At 40.2% G+C, this 19,594-nt stretch overlaps 1 protein-coding gene across 1 annotated transcript in view; it reads right to left on the bottom strand.

Annotated features, from left to right (window-relative positions):
* CPLANE1 (ciliogenesis and planar polarity effector complex subunit 1) overlaps nucleotides 1–19,594 on the bottom strand; it is a 64,641-nt gene that overhangs the window by 36,477 nt on the left and 8,570 nt on the right. Inside the window, exons 10-21 of the mRNA XM_086770047.1 lie at nucleotides 18,806–18,958; nucleotides 17,137–17,894; nucleotides 15,588–15,772; nucleotides 13,966–14,046; nucleotides 13,100–13,264; nucleotides 12,175–12,348; nucleotides 5,829–6,057; nucleotides 5,458–5,591; nucleotides 3,534–3,751; nucleotides 3,057–3,221; nucleotides 1,934–2,072; nucleotides 1,442–1,551 (exon numbers count right to left, since the gene is read on the bottom strand). Of these exons, the coding sequence (XP_086626173.1) occupies nucleotides 1,442–1,551; nucleotides 1,934–2,072; nucleotides 3,057–3,221; nucleotides 3,534–3,751; nucleotides 5,458–5,591; nucleotides 5,829–6,057; nucleotides 12,175–12,348; nucleotides 13,100–13,264; nucleotides 13,966–14,046; nucleotides 15,588–15,772; nucleotides 17,137–17,894; nucleotides 18,806–18,958 (2,511 nt within the window). The remainder of the gene's footprint in view (nucleotides 1–1,441; nucleotides 1,552–1,933; nucleotides 2,073–3,056; nucleotides 3,222–3,533; nucleotides 3,752–5,457; nucleotides 5,592–5,828; nucleotides 6,058–12,174; nucleotides 12,349–13,099; nucleotides 13,265–13,965; nucleotides 14,047–15,587; nucleotides 15,773–17,136; nucleotides 17,895–18,805; nucleotides 18,959–19,594) is intronic.

A 19,594-nucleotide genomic window follows, 5' to 3' on the forward strand; every position in this document is an offset into this window, starting at 1 on the left:
AAACTCTAACTTAACTGCCAAACAGAGAAGTATATGATGCTAGGAGACAGATCAAGGTTGTAATGAAGGAAAAATTTACACTAAAAAAAAAGAAAAAGAAGAAAAAAAAAAGAGGTTTTATTAAACCAGCTTAGAAAATAATTCCATTAACTGTCTGCTGAAGAGTGTGTCCGCAGTCATTCGGAGTAAAACTTGATTATTTGACTAAACCAGCTGTAACTTGGTTAAATATACTGAATTACCAGGTGTAGAATCGTTAGGGTTGGAAGGAACCTTCAAAGGTCATCTAGTCCAACCCCCCTGCAGGGAGCAGGGACGTCTCCAACCACATCAGGTTGCTCAGAGCCCTCTCCAACCTGGCCTTGAACGTTTCCAGGGTTCGGGCATCCACCGCCTTTCTGGGCAACCTGTTCCAGTGTTCTACCACCCTCACTGTGACAATGTTTTCCCTAATATCTAATCTGAATCTACCTCCCTCTATTTTAAAACCATTACCCCTAGTCCTGTCACACCAGGCACTAGTGAAGAACTTTTCCCCATCTTTCCTGTAGGCCTCCTTAGAGGGGGGCTCTAAATAATAATAATTAATTATTTATTAAAAAAAAAATCAATTACTGTGACTTAAGGTCATCATAAATTCTTTCTTGCTAGCACAATATTTAAACTAGTCAAGAGGCTTTTAAGATTGATCAATTTATTTTTGAAACAGTCAGTGGTTTCTATCTCATTTGTTACTATTGCACACAGCACAGAAACATCAGAATATTCTAGTATTTGAAACAGAGCTATCCTGTTTATTTGCAGCTTAATTTTTCTGGTGAAGAGAAATTTTGGACTTGTTTTAAAAAGAAACCTTTGCTAAGGACAGCTGATCTGCTAGACCAGATAGGATAAAAATCGACATCTGTACTGTTACACAAGATATGACAAACATCATACTAGTTGTTTCTTTCTTTTTCTTCCTTGACCTCTGACATCAACTGATGAGAGTATAAGTAGAGAAAACATAATTAAACTGTAATATTTTTCATTATACTTTTTGAAAATCATGTATATTTAACGCACCAAGAAAACATTTTTTGGTACGTTAAATATGCATCGGTCAGGAAACATCCAACATATCTTTATCTGATGGGAAAAAAAAGTAGCAAATACTTAGGTAGACAGTAAGCATAGAAACTGTTGCTTTTCTGGCAGTATGTCTTAAATTATCAGAGCTAAACACCAAGCAAAAGCCCAACAGAAATACTACTAGAAAGATATCATTCACATGGACAGCATGATTCTGTGGCATCAAATGCTTACTGCACATTATAGCACTGTGCTAATTTTGTCTTATTAAGCAAATAAAAGTTCTCACAGAAATATACAGCAAACCTGGAGAATTCTTACAACTTTATGCAATTAAAATGTATCTTTACTATATTAGTAACATAATTACCTTCCGATTGTTAATATTTTCCCTTGCAGTTCGGTACCGTCTACAGTTGTCAGATAATCTTTCACGAACGTGAAACATCCAACACAATGCACATAGCTCTCTGAACCAACCTACGATACAAACATGCAATACAGTGAGATTCTATTTAAATAAATAAAATAAAACAGCTTGAGATTTTTAGCTAGAAGAAAGGAATTAGCACTATCTTAACAGTAGGTAAAGAAAAAAATTACTCGTTCTTGCGTTTTCAATACTGCTCTGTAGCTAGAGCTCTTTAGTCCCACTAAATGTTCATGTTCTTTCACACCTGTCAGATCTTTAACACACACAAGAATCCAGAACAGCAACTTTCAAATTAAGAGTTCTGATAACCAACACAAAAGCTGGAAAGAGAATATGTTTCTGCACACAATGCAGTAAGCTATTGCTATTATTTGCACTTGTGGTTTTTTTTTTCCAGCTCTAAATTATTCTATTTTATTGCATACAGACCTAAAATTTTACAGGTAATATCATCAAACTGATGGGCTCCAGAAGATGTTGATCTATAGAAAACAGTGCGGAAATTGGAGTAACGAAGCAAAGTCTCTGGAAATGGAATTAGTGAAGGAAGAGATGCTTTCATTCGAATCTACAGATAGTAAAAATAAAGAAATAGATAAACAATCAAAATGGAAATAAAAATCAGTTAAAGTTTTGTATGTATCACCACATAAATGTAAAACCTCTCAGTTATTCGCAGAATACCGCCAAGATCAGTAAAATTCCCTTGAACTTGCTTTCCATTTTCTTCAAACCAGTATTCTGAAAATTCATTTAAATAAATGTGTTTAGTATGAGCTATGGCACAAAAATTGCTTTTGTTTGCATGGTATTCATGATTACAATGAAATACAAGACCAACAAAGTGTAAGAAGAACTACGACCACAATTAAGAAACTCGTTTAATCCAACACAGTCCAGGCTGCTGTCAACCAAGGCAGACTAGTTTTCCCTCCTGTTTCAGTTGGTACTTCTGATCACATTCCTGCATCAGCATTAAGCATGTGATCACACAAACAGAAGAAAATATCTGTCAGTCAGACAAGTCCCTGATCTGGAGCACTGCATGAATGCTGGTGCAGGGGGACTGAGGGAAGGCAGACAGTCAGTCACACACACACCCTTCTGTAGCAAATCAATCTTCTTTAAGTGGCTGTGTAACTATGACGTAAGAAAAGTCTGAGTTTACACAAAACTTTTAAATTGATATATCCGAGCTTGGCTCTGTGCAAACAAAATGCACATGAGTAGAATGACATTTTTTAAGTCCTGTGCTCTGTGCACAATGATGACCACTTTACCTGAAGTGAGCATCTTGTTCTCTGTTATATGTTTAACCCTAATTGATCTGGAAAACGTTTCCACTTATTAGCTATAACTCCCAATTAAGATAAAGTTGTTTCTGTCCAATGGAAAAAGAAATTAGTTTGTATGTTACCAAGTGGGTACAGAAAGACATGTAGAAGAAGACAATCCAGATGAGACTGAATGCTTCTGCAATGCAATTGCAAGCTTGTAAGTAATACTTAAGATGGATAATCAAGTTACAAAAAAAACCAAGTTAAATGCTTACTTTTTGCATAACTTTTCTTGCCCACTTCAGTTGTGCAACATACCACTGTGCTGCAGAGCAGGAACAACGAGCAGCCCGTAAGAGCAAGATAATTCGCTGAAGAACTCCTGATACTTTCTGACGACTTTCTCTCTCAATTTTTAAAAGAATGTCATTGCAGTGTTCCTAAAAATTGGAAATTCCAAGACAAAAACAAGCCTCAAAATTAGAAAGGACATATGCAATAAGGAATCTGACCTAAACGTTGTTTCTACTCCTAAGAATACTTCCCTTCTTCTTTAGAGCATTGATCTTTATGGAAGAAACCACAAAGGCACACATAGTTTCTTATCACTATGGTGTTACTTAATTAAGTAAATGAATGGACTTGAATAATCCAGACAGAAAAATGAGCTGAAAGTAACTAGAATAAAGATAATGATTATTTCATAAATATATTCAAACAAAGACCCAAAATCTTCTATCATGCACGCTTACTTCACTGAGAGAAGCTGGCTGAGGACAGTATAATGGTGGTGCTGGAAGATAAAGTGCATCTGGAACTAAACCATGTAATTTTCTGCCAAGATCCTTGGCAGAATCCATCAAAAGCTGAAACGTCTCTGAGAGAATATCAGCATCTGCCATAACAGCTGCTTTCAGTAGTTCCTGCATTGAACTATAAAGAACATTTGCATCTTCCTCTTCAATGGGATCTATAAAATATTAAGCACAGAAACCAATGAATTAACTGACCTAATTAATACATGGCCTTCATGCTGAAATTATGAGGCTACATTCTTAGAATTTGCATTTGTCTATCACAATGTACACACCGCATCTAGCTGCTTTACGATAAGATCTCTCACATTTGAAAATGGTATTCAATAACTAATTTTAGTTTTTTCCACATTAAGGGGGCACCTACTGCCTTTCTAGATAGAGAACTGAACTCTTCAGCCATGCATTTGCTTGGCATAAAACTCTGGCAAATCATCCTCACCAAGCAGGCATAAACTAGGTATACTATTAATAATGACTATCACAACTCTTTTATCAGTGAGTATGATAATTAAGGAAAAGCAAATCTATCTGTTTGACCTCTTCTACGTATTATTACACATATTTTCCTTATCTCATAGAAATCACAAGACCTTTAACATATATCATTAATTAGTTACTGAAATTCACATAATACTACACTGCTCTACTTCCATTTCTATCCTCTGGCTTGCTTGCTTGCCAAATCTTTCCACTACCTATCATACTTCCAGGTTATATATAGCATGTATATGTGCATGTGTTGGTTTAAAATAAAGCACAAAAGAAGAATCTACACAGTGGTTGGTATATGACTTAGAGAAAGAATAATTAACATCCACCTCCTGACAGGAACTTGAAATGTTGTTACATTCGCATTTACATCAGGCCATTTTTTTTTCGTTTTAATGAAGCTTCAGGCTTTTTTCAGAAGCAGGGGCAGAGAGGGGGAGGCGCGAGCCTTGTGGGCGGCCGTCTGGGCCCAACTCGGCCCAGCCTGGCTGCAAGAAGTGGAGAGGGGAGGAGATGTAAAGAGATCCCGAGAGGCGTCTGCCTGAGCCGGTTGTGAAGAATTTCTGGTGAGAGGAACGGCTGCAAACGCCAAGGTCAGTGAAAAGAAGGAGAGACAGCAGTAACGCTGCTCCCGGCAGAGATTCCCCTGCAGCCCGTGGTGCAGCCCATGGTGAGGCCGGCTGTGCCCCTGCAGCCCATGGAGGCCCACGGAGGAGCAGAGATCCCCCTGCAGCCCGGGGAGGACCCCACGCCGGGTCAGGCAGATGCCTGAAGGAGGCTGTGGCCCATGGGGGGCCCGCTGGGGCAGCCACTCCAGATGGACTGCACCCTGTGAAAAAATGACCCATACAGGAGCAGTTCATGAAGGACTGTAGCCCGTGGGAGGGATTCCACACTGGAGCAGGAGAGGAATGTGAGGAGTTTTTCCCCTGAAGAGGAAGGAGCCTGTGATGAACTGACTGTAACCCCCACTCCCTATGCCCCAAGTTGCTCAGGGCAGGGAAGGAGGTAGAGATAACTGAAATGAAGTCAAGCACGGGAAGACAGAGGGGTGGAGTAAGTTGTTTTTGTTCTCTTCCTCATTATCCTACTTTGGTTTCATTAATAATAATAAATAAATAGTTTTCCCCAAGTTGAGTTCGTTTTGCCCATAACGGTAACTTCAAGGATCTGTCCCTGTCCTTCTCTCAAACCTCGAGCCTTTTTGTTGTATTTATCTCTCCCTCATTCCCTTGCAGGGTGGGGGAAGTGAGTGAGAGACTGTGTAGCTTGGTCCTGAGCGGGGCTAAACTACAACAGACAGCATATAACACACAATATGCAGTGAAATAACATGAAAAATAAACACATTATTTATAATTTTATGTACCTGTAAACTGCTTGTATTTAATACATCCTGAAGTTTCAGAAGTAACTGGCTGTCCTAACAAAGACCGTAGCTTCTCCTGAAAAGTCTGCATTGGCGATAAGCTTAACGGCAGATGACACTCCGTGTTTTTCAGTCTGAAAGTGTAACAAGAAACTGTTCATTAATAACAAAGTAAAACCCACAGATAATCTAATGAAGCTCAGTTAAATGAATATCTAAGACAAAATAACAAATCTTAATATGTTAGGTCCTATACCTACTAGGAGTCTGGAAGTATGAATTTTTTAGGCAAAGGATATGCCTTGTTACAATAAACTTCATGCAAATAACATTAATAAAATATAGTGTACTAATTCCAAGCTCAAATTTACCTTGAGAATTCATCAGAGTTCTGACAATACAGCTGGTAGGCAACACCAATTGAAACAGATAGTTTCCAGTCCCCAAGTTTGTGTGTTAACCATACAGCCTCTGGAATGAGTCCTCCAATAAAGAACAAATCAAGAGCATATTCAGCTGTCCACACAGATGAAAGGTTCTGGTCCCTGACAGCTCTGGTAACCAAACAGCGTTGCAGTGGAATAATACGAGGAGATGAGTCTGTGACACGAAAAAGATGTTTTAAACAAATCTGCATGCTATAATCTGGAATTCATATGTTCACATTGCTTTTGGATTCATTTCAGTGTACAATTGCTCTTAACTTTATTAGAGGCACATGACGGGGTTTATCTGCAGCAGGTAGACACAGTTCATGCTATGATATAATAGCGAGGTCAGATTAAGTTATTTTTCTGCTCAATAACGTGGCATAATGTGGCGGGGGATGTGAAACTAAAGGACAGCCTTGGCTGCAGCGACCATGAGATGGTGGAGTTCAAGATCCACAGGGCAGCAAGGAAACTACATGGCAAGCTCTCTGCCCTAGACTTCAGGAAGGCGGACTTCGGCCTCTTCAGCGACCTGATGGGCCAAGTGCCATGGGAGGCGGCCCTGGAGGGAAGAGGGGCCCAGGAAAGCTGGTCTATATTCAAGGAGCACCTCCTCCAAGCTCAGCAGAGGTGCATCCCGATGAAAAACAAGTTGGGCAAAAAGGCCAGGAGGCCGGCGTGGATGAGCAAGGAGCTCCTGGACCAACTGAAAGTGAAGAAGGAAGCCTATAGAGGGTGGAAGCGGGGACAGGTAGCCTGGGAGGACTACAAAAAGGCTGCGCGAGTGGCCAGGGATAAGGTAAAGAAGGCCAAAGCCCTGGCAGAACTGAATCTGGCCAGGGATATAAAATGCAACAAGAAGAGCTTTTATAGGTACGTAGGGGACAAAAGAAAGTCCAGGGAAAATGTAGGACCCCTCCAGAAGGAAACTGGTGTCCTGGTTACCCAGAACATGGAGAAGGCTGAGGTACTCAATGACTTTTTTGCCTCAGTCTTCGCCGATAAGGGCTCTTGTCTCACCACCCAAGCTGTGGGAGGCACAAGGAGGGACTCTGAGGCTGAAGAACCGCCCACTGTACTCGAAGAGCAGGTTCGGGATCATCTGAGGAACCTAAAGGTGCACAAGTCCATGGGACCTGATGAAATCCATCCGCAGGTCCTGAGGGAACTGGCGGATGAAGTTGCCAAGCCACTGACTATCGTATTTGAGAAGTCGTGGCGGTCTGGTGAGGTCCCCAATGACTGGAAAAGAGGGAACATAACCCCAATTTTTAAAAAGGGGAATAAGGAAGACCCAGGTAACTACAGGCTGGTCAGCCTCACCTCTGTGCCTGGCAAGGTCATGGAGCAGATTCTCCTGGAAACCATGCTAAGGCACATGGAGAGCAAGGAGGTGGTTGGTGACAGCCAACATGGCTTCACCAAGGGCAGATCGTGCATGACCAATTTGGTGGCCTTCTATGACGGGGTGGCGGCATCGGTGGACAAGGGACGAGCAACTGACATCATCTACCTGGACTTGTGCAAAGCTTTTGACACTGTCCTGCACGACATCCTTCTCTCTAAACTAGAGAGACATGGGCTTGATGGACAGACCACTCAGTGGATAAGGAGTTGGCTGGATGGCCGCACTCAGAGAGTGGTGGTCAACGGCTCAATGTCCAAGTGGAGACCGGTCACCAGTGGCGTCCCTCAGGGGTCCGTGTTGGGCCCGGCCCTGTTCAACATCTTTGTCGGCGATATAGACAGTGGGATAGAGTGCACCCTCAGCAAGTTCGCCGATGACACCAAGTTGTGTGGTGCCGTCAACACACTGGAAGGGAGGGATGCCATCCAGAGGGACCTTGACAGGCTGGAGAGGTGGGCCCGTGCCAACCTCATGAAGTTCAACCAGGCCAAGTGCAAGGTCCTGCACCTGGGTCATGGCAATCCCAGGCACAAATACAGGCTGGGCAGGGAATGGATTGAGAGCAGCCCTGAGGAGAAGGACTTGGGAGGGCTGGTGGATGAGAGGCTTAACATGAGCAGGCAATGCGCCCTTGCGGCCCAGAAGGCCAACCGCATCCCGGGCTGCATCAAGAGAAGCGTGGCCAGCAGGTCAAGGGAGGTGATTCTCCCCCTCTACTCTGCCCTGGCGAGACCCCACCTGGAGTACTGTGTCCAGTTCTGGAGCCCCCAGGCACAAGAAGGACATGGACCAGTTGGAGAAGGTCCAGAGGAGGGCCATGAAGATGATAAAAGGGCTGGAGCACCTCTCTTATGAGGACAGGCTGAGAGAGTTGGGGCTGTTCAGCCTGGAGAAGAGGAGGCTCTGGGGAGACCTGATAGCGGTCTTCCAGTACCTCAAGGGGGCCTACAAGAAAGATGGGGAAAGGCTGTTTAGTAGGGCCTGTTGCAATAGGACGAGGGGTAATGGTTTTAAAATAGAGGGTGGTAGATTTAGATTGGAAATTAGGAAAAAATTTTTTACGATGCGAGTTATAGAACACTGGAACAGGTCGCCCAGAAAGGTGGTGGAGGCCCCATCTCTGGAAATGTTCAAGGCCAGGCTGGCTGAGGCTCTGAGCAACCTGACCTAGTCAGGGATGTCCCTGCTCCTTGCAGGGGGGTTGGACTAGATGACCGTTGAAGGTCCCTTCCAACCCTAGCCATTCTATGATTCTATGATAGGCAAGCATGTGCAAACTTGTGGGTTATTCTTTAAATAAAGATTTAACCACACTGATTCAAACTAAAAAAAAAACTAAAAAAAAAAAAAAAAAAATAACCAAAAACCAACCCAACAACCCAAGGTACTCGGAGGCAGTCCTGAACAGCAATGGAGTCCAGGAAGGAAGGATACTCTACAAGAAGGAAATCTTAAAGGTGCAGGAGCAGGACATCCCTTTGTGCTGAAAGACTAGCCAGAGGGGAAGACCACCAGCGTGGCTGAACAGACCTCTGCGTGAACTCAGGAAAAAAGATATTATGACCTCTAAAAGAAGGGGCAGGCAACTCCAGAGGACTACAAAGACTTCATGTTACGCAGGGAGAAAATAAGACTAACTAGAACTTAATCTGGCTACTGCCATAAAAGACAATAAAAATTGTTTCTGTAAATATATTACCAACAAAAAGAGGACTAAGGAGACTCTCCATCCTTTATTGGATGCAAAAGGAAACACAGCGATGAAGGCTGAGGTAATTAATGCCTTCTTTGCCTCAGTCTTTATTAGTAAGACCAGTTGTTCTCCAGGTACCCACCCCCCTGAGCTGGAAAACAGGGATGGAGAGCAGGATGAAGCCCCCAAAATCCAAAGGTGAAATAATTAGTGACCTGCTATACCACTTGGATATTCACAAGTTTAAGGGGCCACATGGGATCCACCCATGGGTACTGAGGGAGCTGGTGGAAGTGCTCACCAAATCACATTCCATCATTTATCAGCAGACCCAGCAAACCTCCCAGTTCACTGGAGGTTACATCTACATACAAGAAGGGCCAGAAGGAGGATCTGGGGAACTACCAGCCTGTCAGTCTGACCTTGGTGCCAAGGAAGATTACGGAGCAGATCACCTTGAGTGCTATCACACAGCACGTACAGAACAACCAGGGGATCAGGCTCAGTCAGCACGGTTTTATGAAAGCCAGGTCCTGCTTGGCTAACCCGATGTTCTATGACAAGGTGACCCACTTAATGCATGAGGGAAATGCTGTGATTGTTGTGTACCTGGACCGACACTGTTTCCCACTGCATTCTCCAGGAGAAACTGGCTGCTAATGGCTTGGATGGGTGCACTCTTCACTAGGTAAAAAACTGGCTGGATGGCCGGGCCCAAAGAGTCGTAGTGAATGAAGTTAAATCCAGTTGGTAGATTTCACAAATCAGTAGCTGATCTGTGAAATAAGCAGCCATAAATCGTGCCATGGATCGAATCACAGCACGCCAGTTGGTGGCTGGTCACAAGTGGTACTCCCCAGGGATCAGTATAGGGGGCAGTTCTGTTTAATGTCTTTATCAATGATCTGGACAACAGGATCGAGTGCACCATCTGTAAGTTTGCAGGTGACACCAAGTTGGGTGGGAGTGTTGATATGCTTGAGGTTAGAAAGGCTCGTCTACCTGGACATCTGTAGGGCCTTTGACATGGCCCCCACAACACCCTCTCTCTAAATTGGAGAGATATGGATTCAATTGATGGTCTGTTCAGTGGACATGGAATTGTTTGGATGGTCACATCCAGATGGTAGTGGTCAACAGCTCAATGTTCAGATGGAGACTGGTGACAACTGGTGTGCCTCAAGGGTCCATACTGGGACTAGTACTGTTTTAACATCTTCATCAATAACACAGACAGTGGGATCAAGTGCACTCTCGGCAAGTCTGCACATGACACTAACCCGAGTGATGTGGATGACACACCTGACGGATGGGATGCCAGCCACAGGGACCTGGACAAGCTTGAGAAGCGGGCCCATGCAAACCTCAAAGTTCAACAAGGCCAAGCGCAAGGTTCTGCACATGGTTTCAGGGCAACCTCTCGTATCAGTACAGGCTGGGGGATGAAGGGACTGAGAGCAGTCCAGTGGAGAAAGACTTGGGGGTATTTATGGATAAAAAGCTGGGCATGAGCCATGAATGTCCGCCCACTGCCCAGAAGGTCAATCGTATCCTGGGCTGCATCAAAAGAAGTGTGGCCAGCAAGTTGAGGGAGGTGATTCTTCCCCTCTACTCTACTCTCATGAGACCTCACCCGGAGTATTGCATCCAGCTCTGGAGCCCCCAAGATAAGAAGGATGTGGACCAGTTGGAGAGAGTCCAGAGGAGGTCCACAAACATGATCAGAGGGTTGGAGCACCTCTCCTCTGAGGACATCAGTGTTGTTCAGCTTTCAGAAGAGGACACTCTGGGGAAACCTTAGTCTTCCAGTACCTAAAGGGGGCTTATAAGAAAGATGGCTCTTTAGCAGAGCCTGTAGCAACAGAACAAGGAGTAACAGTTTTAAACTAAAAGAAGATAGATTTAGACTAGACATAAGGAAAAAAATTTTTACGATGAGGGTGGTGAAACACTGGAACAGGTTGCACATAGAGGTAGTGGATACCTCATCCCTGGAGATGTTCAAGGTCAGGCTGGAGAGGGCTCTGAGTAACCTGGTCTAGTGGAAGATGTCCCTGCTTCTTGCAAGATGGTTGGACTAGATGGCCTTTAAAGGTCCCTTCCAACCCAAACTATTCTATGATTCTATGACATGGACAGGCTGGATTGATGGGCTGAGGCCAATTGTGTAAGATCCAACAAGGTTAAGTGCTGAGTCCTGGAGTTAACAGCCCCATACAACACTACAGGCTTGGGAAAGAGTGGCTGGAAAGCTGCCTGGCAGAAAAGGACCTGGAGGTATTGGTTGACAGAAGGCTGAATGTGACCTAGCAGCGTGGCCAAGTGGCCAAGGGAGCCAACAGCATCCAGAAATGGTGTGGCCATCAGGAGCAGGGAAGTGATTGTCCTTCTGTGCTTGGCACGGGTGAGGCCGCACCTCAAAAAACGCATTCAGTTTTGGGCCCTTGCTACAAGAAAGGTACTGAGGTGCTGGAGCATGTCCACAGAAGAGCAATGAGTCTGATGAAGGGTCTTATGAGGAGCTGCTGAAAGAACTAGAGTTGTTTAATTCAGAGAAAAGGAGGCTGTGTGGCGACCTTATTGCTCTCTACAACTACCTGAAAGGAGGCTGTAGAGAGGTGGGTGCTGGTCTCTTCTCTCAAGTAACAAGTGATAGGATGAGAGGAAGTAGCCTCAAACTATGCCATGGGAAGTTCAGATTGGATAGCAAGAAAAACCTCTTCAGCGAAAGGGTTGTCAAGCACAGGGTTGCCCAGGACAGTGTTGGAATCACCATCCCTGGAGATATTTAAAAGACAGGTAGACATGGAGCTAAGGACGTGGTTTAGTGCGGAACTCGGCACTGTTAGGTTAACAGTTGGACTCAATGATCTTAAAGGTATTTTCCAACCTAAACGATTCCATAATGCTATCCTATGGATGACATAATTCAATTGCACACTTCAAAACTATTGACTTTAGATACCAAAAATATTTTCAATAATCAAAAGATGCAAAAGTTTACTCCCACACAGACACACACACTCCTCAACAGAAATATTTGGAAAATCTACATTATTTTATCTTTACAGTTAATGGTGCTGGAGCTATAAATCACCAAACTAAAGCATAACAGATAGCATTGATATACATGTAAAAAATTTAAGAGTTAAGTACAACAAGAGAGAGATTTTTAAAGAAAATACCTTGTTTGATATGAAGTGGATGCAGGATGTCAACATTGTGTGGGGGAAAGACATAGAGCAGCTGATTTGTGAAATAAGCAGCCATAAACCGTGCCATGGATCGAATCACAGCCATAGCAGTTTCAGTATGAACATCTGTTATCATCCATAGTTCATGCTGAAAATACTTGGTATCTACAAAACCAGATATCAAATTAAAACCTTATGAGGCAAATGATTTTAAACTTGAATGTTGAAATTGTTTAATTACAGCTTATGAAACAGTTTTTTATAACAAGCAAACTATAGTATTACTTAATTTGTTATCAGTGTTTCAGGACTTACAGAGCTTTATCTTTTACACTAACTACATATTATATTAATATTAAAAGACTTTTATACTAGGTTTTTAATGACCAGAGATGGATCTCTAGTATCTAGATTTACATCAGCACTGAGTCAAAAAACCTGCTTAAGTTCAGAAATTCAGATTTCATACTGTGACTTAACAGAAAAAAATAGTTACAAGCACCTGCAAAAAAATCCCACTGTCAATTTGGGACTGATGACTAATGTAAAATCCACTATCTTGCTGTATCATAAAAAAATGTTAAATCAATATAAAAGGGAATCAAATAATTTCTCTCTTATTTTTCTTATTCAAAGTCTTCCTTGAGTAGATTTGAATCTAAGACCATTGAAAAGGCCATATTTTCACTATTAATTATACAATGAAAGTTATCTAAACACCTACTCCAACAAGTGCAGCTGAAAGAACTTCTGAGGATCAGAAAAAGATCTTTTAATTCATTGAAAACAGACTTCATTCCAGCATAAAGAGAAAAGCATGCTGTCACGTGTGTGTGTGATGGCACAGAAATTAGCTACTAGGTTATTCAAACAGTATCAACACACCTTATCACACTTCTATGCAATATAAACATACCAGAAAATTTTTCCATCTGACTCACTGAGAGCTGTGATCGCCTTAGAATCTCTCCTACCAGATGATCACAGAGTCCGTGAGCCTCACACAAGTTATATTGATACAGGTGGCAAAATAATATTGCAAGATAATATCTACTCTGAAGAAAAGATGTTCTTTTTCCTCCTGCATAAAAAGAAAAAAAAAAAATCAGAAGTCCAGTTGGAAAAGAAATAATAAACACAAAAAGACACAGCAGGTTTGAAAGTACTAGTTCCTCCCTCTTTAGAAACATACCTATGTAAACACATGCTCTAAGTAGAACTCAGAAGCAGCTATTTTAGGAGAGATTATCTTCCTACAGACTTAGACATCCACCAAGCTTCCAATCTCCCAAATTCTTTCTGTATGAGATATTCCTCACCATAATAATCAGCAATTTTTTTTTCTCATTGTGCCTGGGAAGAGACTCTGGAATATCTGTTTCAAATCAACTCCTAAATGAACTCCTGCAACAAATGATTTTGCTTTGTTCCTGCCCAAGTACTAAGTCTTTTGATCTGAGCTACTAAAGGAATTGGGTTTTGTTCACCTGTTTTTCAATGTCTCTTTCTTGCTTATAAACATACCTAGAGCTTTTCTGTACCAAATGCTTCATTGTCACAAGAAAAATCTGGTATTAAAACTGAATTGCATGGAATTTTTTCAGAGAGCAATCAGACTTAAGTTTTGACTGCTCTCTATTCAAATCCCAGCTTAATTTCAAATATGCATCTTTTACATGTCTTGTTCCCTCCTTTCGAAGGGCAGATAGAGACATACAAATAACTATATAAAGGGATTATACAACTTATCCCCTCCAGCCCCACAAAGATTTTATCCCTTACCTTTTGCCTTAATTTCACAAAGAGATCTTTTCCAAATGTCCACAGATTCTTCATATGAGCCTAAAAGGAACTTTTCCTCACCTATAAAAGCCACATATATAAGAAATTAAAAGCTCTACATAGTTTTACATGTGCAAACACACCTGCACTTACTTCAGTATTACAGATTTATGAAAAGTAGAGTAAAATATGTGAGTCTCCAGTAAATTTATATTCTTAGAACTAAATCTAAGTTTTATGCATTTCAGAGAAAATGACTTTGAATACCTCTTACCATTTTTTTTTTTTTTACTGCTAATTCACTATTAAATGAAAAAAAATCAATTCTGGTTATAATCACTCGTACAAGGTTTTCAGTAATTGGGTTATTTTTTTAGATCACACAATGTTATAAATGTTAACTACAGTTACAAACTTCAGTATTCAAAACTCACAGTAGTAAATGGGGAAAAGCGTTTTCTCTTATCTGCTTTCATACTTCCTATTACATGGAACATGTTTTTTCATTGTAAAAAGTATTAATAAAATTATTTAGCAAGTTTAACATTTGCATTCTTCTTCATTGTAAAAGCACATTCAAACACGAGGTCTATGGGCTGTTACACATTTCATCTCTCTAAATGTCACCTCTCCATCTCTACTCCCATTCCCATTTTAATTTTACAAAAAGGTAACTGTAAAAGAGCACAGCTCCTACGCAAAAAAAAAAAAAAAGAAGGAAAAAAAATTAAAAATAGTACAGCCATAGAAGAAAAGATAAGGACAAATCTGCCACGCTATCCTGCTTATCAGGTATTGGCTGGCCCATTGGCATATGTTACTCTAGCTCATCCATAAACTGTGCCATATCTGTTTGGCAACCTGAAAGTAAAAAAAGAATAAAAGGAATGGGTGGAAAGGTGGGAAGTTGCACGTATTGTTAGGACAAGTAAAAGAGACATGAAGCAGTTAATGTATGGTACACAGTGACGTAGGAAGAGAAGCTAGAAGTATCATTTAGAGAGGAAACAGAATTATGGTGGGAGACATAAATGGGAAGCTGGGCTTATTAGTGTGGAAGAGGAAAGGAAGTTAAAGCATAGGACAGTCGTGTGTAGGAAATTAGGCTACAACCATCAACTGTTTACAAATTAAATATGCTAATTAAGTCTATTACATTAGGTTGCACTAAATCAGATGCTTAATTGAGGCTGACTACATTCATGTACATGACATGTTCATGCCCACAGTGATCACATGGAGTGAACCTGATTTCTACACAGAAATCCAGTAAAAGATATATTGTGATGCTCCTCTACTTCAGAAGAAGTAACACAGTACAGATGAGATCAGAATTAAGATCCTGCATTCAGATTCTCTCAGACATGATTCAAAGCAAACTGAAGTCAATATAGTCTTTTCATTTAGCTCAACAAGCTCTAAAGATTATAAAACAATCTATAGGTGTACTGGGACACAAAGTATTTAAGAGAGAGTTCTGATGAGAATTTTAAGAAAAGCCTCACTATTAACTTTTTTAAAATGTGGCGGGCAGTTATTGTTACTAAGTTGGATCTAATTTTCCCAGTATTTGGTTAACTATGCAACTACCTAACAGTTGTAGTTCTTTCCAAAGTACTAACCAGATACAGAATTAATCTTGAAACGTTGTCCTAAGATCATTCCTGAAGACTGGAGGATCACTTGTATATGACTTAAAAGCGATGAGACAATAGACTGCTCTTCCTCATTCTTGTTCCCTTTACTGTTCAGCTGCATGTGATACCAAACCACTTTCTTATACAATAATCGCCATAGTACAATCAACCTGTAGTTCAAGAAGTACAATACTATGAAAATCATCAAAAGTTAGCACAGTTACTTATATTGATTTTTTTGCATTAAGTATCTGAAAATTAAACTATATTTTACATTAATAACTACTTTCTGCACTTCAGTGAGGGGAATAAACAAATGAAACACACTTTGCCTTCATTTTTGGGTTTTTTTTTGTCAACAAACATTGATTCTTCTGAATTTGCCTGAACAGAGCAATCCATTTCAAGCACCCAAAATGAATCCCTTGCTATCTAAACAATGGAAAAATGAAATAACCTAGATAAATCTCAAAAGAGGTATCAGTGTCAGAAAAGCAAAACCAGGGGAACAAAAGACTGCAGAATGTATTTTTAGGGCTGGCAAGTCCCTGCTGCCCAGCACAGTAGTATTAGAAGTGCCAGCTCGGATATGCAATACACTTGCTAATATAAGACAATATACATTGCCAGGAACTGGAAAAAGCTTGTACAGAACTGCAACACATCTCCATCATCTTCTCTAGCACTACTGCTTCCATTATTAATACAGTCAGAGGCAGCCATATGCACAGTACTCAGTACCTGAGTACTGAAGAGACAGTACTGAAATTTCAGAGACAACTGAAATTTGCCCATCAATGAACACAGTATCGTATTTTAAGTCTACTGAAGAAATAAAATTTACTGCACTAAGATTAAATTTGTGAGTTATAATGCTTCTTAGATTCTAAATCTCTGGAAAGGAACAGCTTACTTGTATGACTAAAACACTTAGATTAATTTGAGTTCTGCAGTAGATAATTACTCCAGTGATAACAACATACTTCCCCAATAATTGGATAGCACACTTCAGTTTAAGCCTCTATCAAGTTTATGTGTGCATCTTCAAAGACAAAATAGCTCTGATTGTTTAGTAAGTTTCCACACACTGGGTTTTTTCTTATTGCTCTAGGACACCATATCCATAATCAAGTGCAAACTTGGATGACTAGATTGACATTGTAGAGATATTGCATATGAGCAGCCTCTTGGCTCCATAAAGTTTGGAACTTCTGCATGGGAAGGAGTGGAATGGGCAAGAGGCAGTAAAAAGCTTCTTAAGCTGCACTATCTGGATTGATGCTGCACTACTAGGCCTGCTGTAAGCTGTTAACCCACCAATTATCTTTGAACTGACTGGCAGTAATTAGTTAAGTCACTATAATTGAACTATATTAAACTATAGTTCTGAGCCTCAATCTGTGTGCTTTAATAGATGATCACATTTTTCCAAAAAGTATGACACAGGAAAGGATGTTGTAAGTACTGTATAACTGAAAAATAAAACTGTTGTTCCGACATATTTTTTTTTCCCCTATGCAAAGACCATTCATACCTTTTTTCTGTTTTCACATCATGGTTTACTGCTGGAGGAGGCTCTCTAAGAAGAGATTTCAGTGAGCTGAATTGATAAGTAGTATTATCATCAACCCGTAGGAAAATAGGCACAGTGAGGGAGTCAAGTTCCACAGGACTATTACCATCAGGAGACGCAAAAAAATTCTCATACTGTAGTACGCACACGCTACTTAGAGTGTGAGAAGCCATCTTTAAAAGACAGAAGCATGCCAAAAGGTTTTCTGAGAACTGATCTTGTTGCTGTGTAAGCATCAATTTTAAAGTTTTTAATGTCAGCTTTGCCACATGCCCAGTCAGACTGGCTCTTGAATGCCAATACAAGACAGTTAAACACTGCTGAAAATATTTTAGGACACAATGCATCCAGTGAGTATTCTTCACAGACTTATTTAAAGATTCATCCTTCTTTAGCAAAGGACATTTCACAAACTGAAGAATATTGAAAAAATGGATAATGCAGTTCACTGTGTAATTCAGCAATGTATCTTTTTCTTCCATATTTTTTGAAATCCCTATCTGCCATGCAGTAAGGAGGTTTTTCTGAATGGAACATAGTTCCACTGATATTTTATCTTTCTCTTCAGTACAGTCTTTCGCATGGATAGTATCAAACATTGATGCAAATTCTAAGTGGCCTTGATCAGCTTTACCAACAAATGAATGGATTCTTTGGCTATAGAGGCTGGAAGAGCTATTGCAAAACTGCTTTTCATCATCTGATTCTTCTTCATAACCCTAAATCAGATAATAAATAAATTAGAAACAAAAAGGAATCAACAGTTTAACTCAAGTCTATTGAGAAAGAGCATAGTCTACAAGGAATCACTACTTAGTCAGTTTCACAAAAGAATTCTTTATGCTTAATTAACTTGCTTAATTGCTAGTAAGTTTAACTCACAGCAGTTTCATCTAGATCTCAAACTAAAGGCAGCCATTTGGAATAGCTATGCAGACAGAAATTAAATTGCGTAACAACAAAAAAAATTACACTGTAAACACAGCAGTATTTTTTATACCAGAAAGTGAAACCCTGTCCTTTATTAAGCCCAGAATATAAGGAATAGATTTTGCCAGATACCTCTAAGATATAAAAGCCACCTAACAAAGCACAAAAACTTCAAAGAACAAATCAAAAACCAAAAATACGAAACAGTGTTGGGAAAGGCTGCTCAGTAACTTTGATCACAAGGGCATTCTTCCAAAAGGCATGTATAAACTTTGGAATTGATGGAAAAATCATGTAAAATTGAGAATATCTTATTTACTAAGGACAGTAATACTGTACTACTTCATATAATTTCAGCCCAGTCCATGTAGTAGTGTAGTATCACATTTTATTACAAAGTGAAGCTCAAGTCTTACACTACAATGAACTGATGTATATGTAAATTAGTAGGTATTTTTCAATAAATTAATGCACTCTTGAAAGAAGTTTGAAAATAGAAAGTATCAGTTGAGAAAAATATCATATTCCTCACACCATAAAGACAATGAGAATTTAACCAATATTAAATTTCTTTAAATACCCTAGTAAGAGCAAATATACCTGTACTATTTGAAAAAAACAAAACAAAACATTCTTTAAATTCAAAATACCTTAAAATTAAATAATTTGCATAATTGTAAGTGGAAATGCTATTAAGTACCAGTAAATTGATGGTTTTCTCACTCATTTCTGTTGTGTCATCTTCCAGGAATTTCGGAATGGTGGAAAAGACGGAGCTTTGGTTTTGAGTGTGTTTTAAAAGACTAGCTTTTAAAGACAACAGTGATCGTAAACACAGAGGTTTCCTTTTAGACTAAAAGAAATAACAATAATGCAAGACATATTACTTGTCTCTAGCAGGATCAAACCAAACACTTTCTAAACACACAAGGAAATTGCTCCCTTCTGTAAAATGCTTCAGTTTAAAAGTCCCAGACAGAAGGACAAAACAGGTAGGCAGACATAACTTGCACAGAAACAAACTATCATTTGACTATGCTACAGGAATGCAGTATTTTCACAGCACCACACTACTTAGCTTTGCTACACACTGGAAGAACATACTTTCTTGATCCTACAAGTGTGCCAGCACATAGGATTTTTTTTGCACTCTTACTAGTAACATACCTCTTTAAATCCTCACATCCTTGCACACTCTTCTAGCTTATGCATGAATACCATTATAACCCACTTGTCCAAAATACAAGCTGAATTGGAAGATAATTTGTATTCCATCAGCAAACAATTCTGAACTTAGTATCTATTATCTTACATGGTTGGCAACAGTTGCAGAACCTCTTCAAAGGTTTCCCTCTCCCAGACTTAGCTCAATTTAGAAGTGACATAAACATAAATGCTTTAATCAAGCTTTAATTGACCTCCTCGATTGAGGACCTATCGGATGCATGCACACAGCACCACTGGGACTGTTGCTGACTGCTCTAAATCA

The sequence above is a fragment of the Chlamydotis macqueenii genome, chromosome Z, assembly GCF_036417535.1.
Source record: "Chlamydotis macqueenii isolate bChlMac1 chromosome Z, bChlMac1.mat, whole genome shotgun sequence".
Classification (NCBI taxonomy): domain Eukaryota; kingdom Metazoa; phylum Chordata; class Aves; order Otidiformes; family Otididae; genus Chlamydotis; species Chlamydotis macqueenii.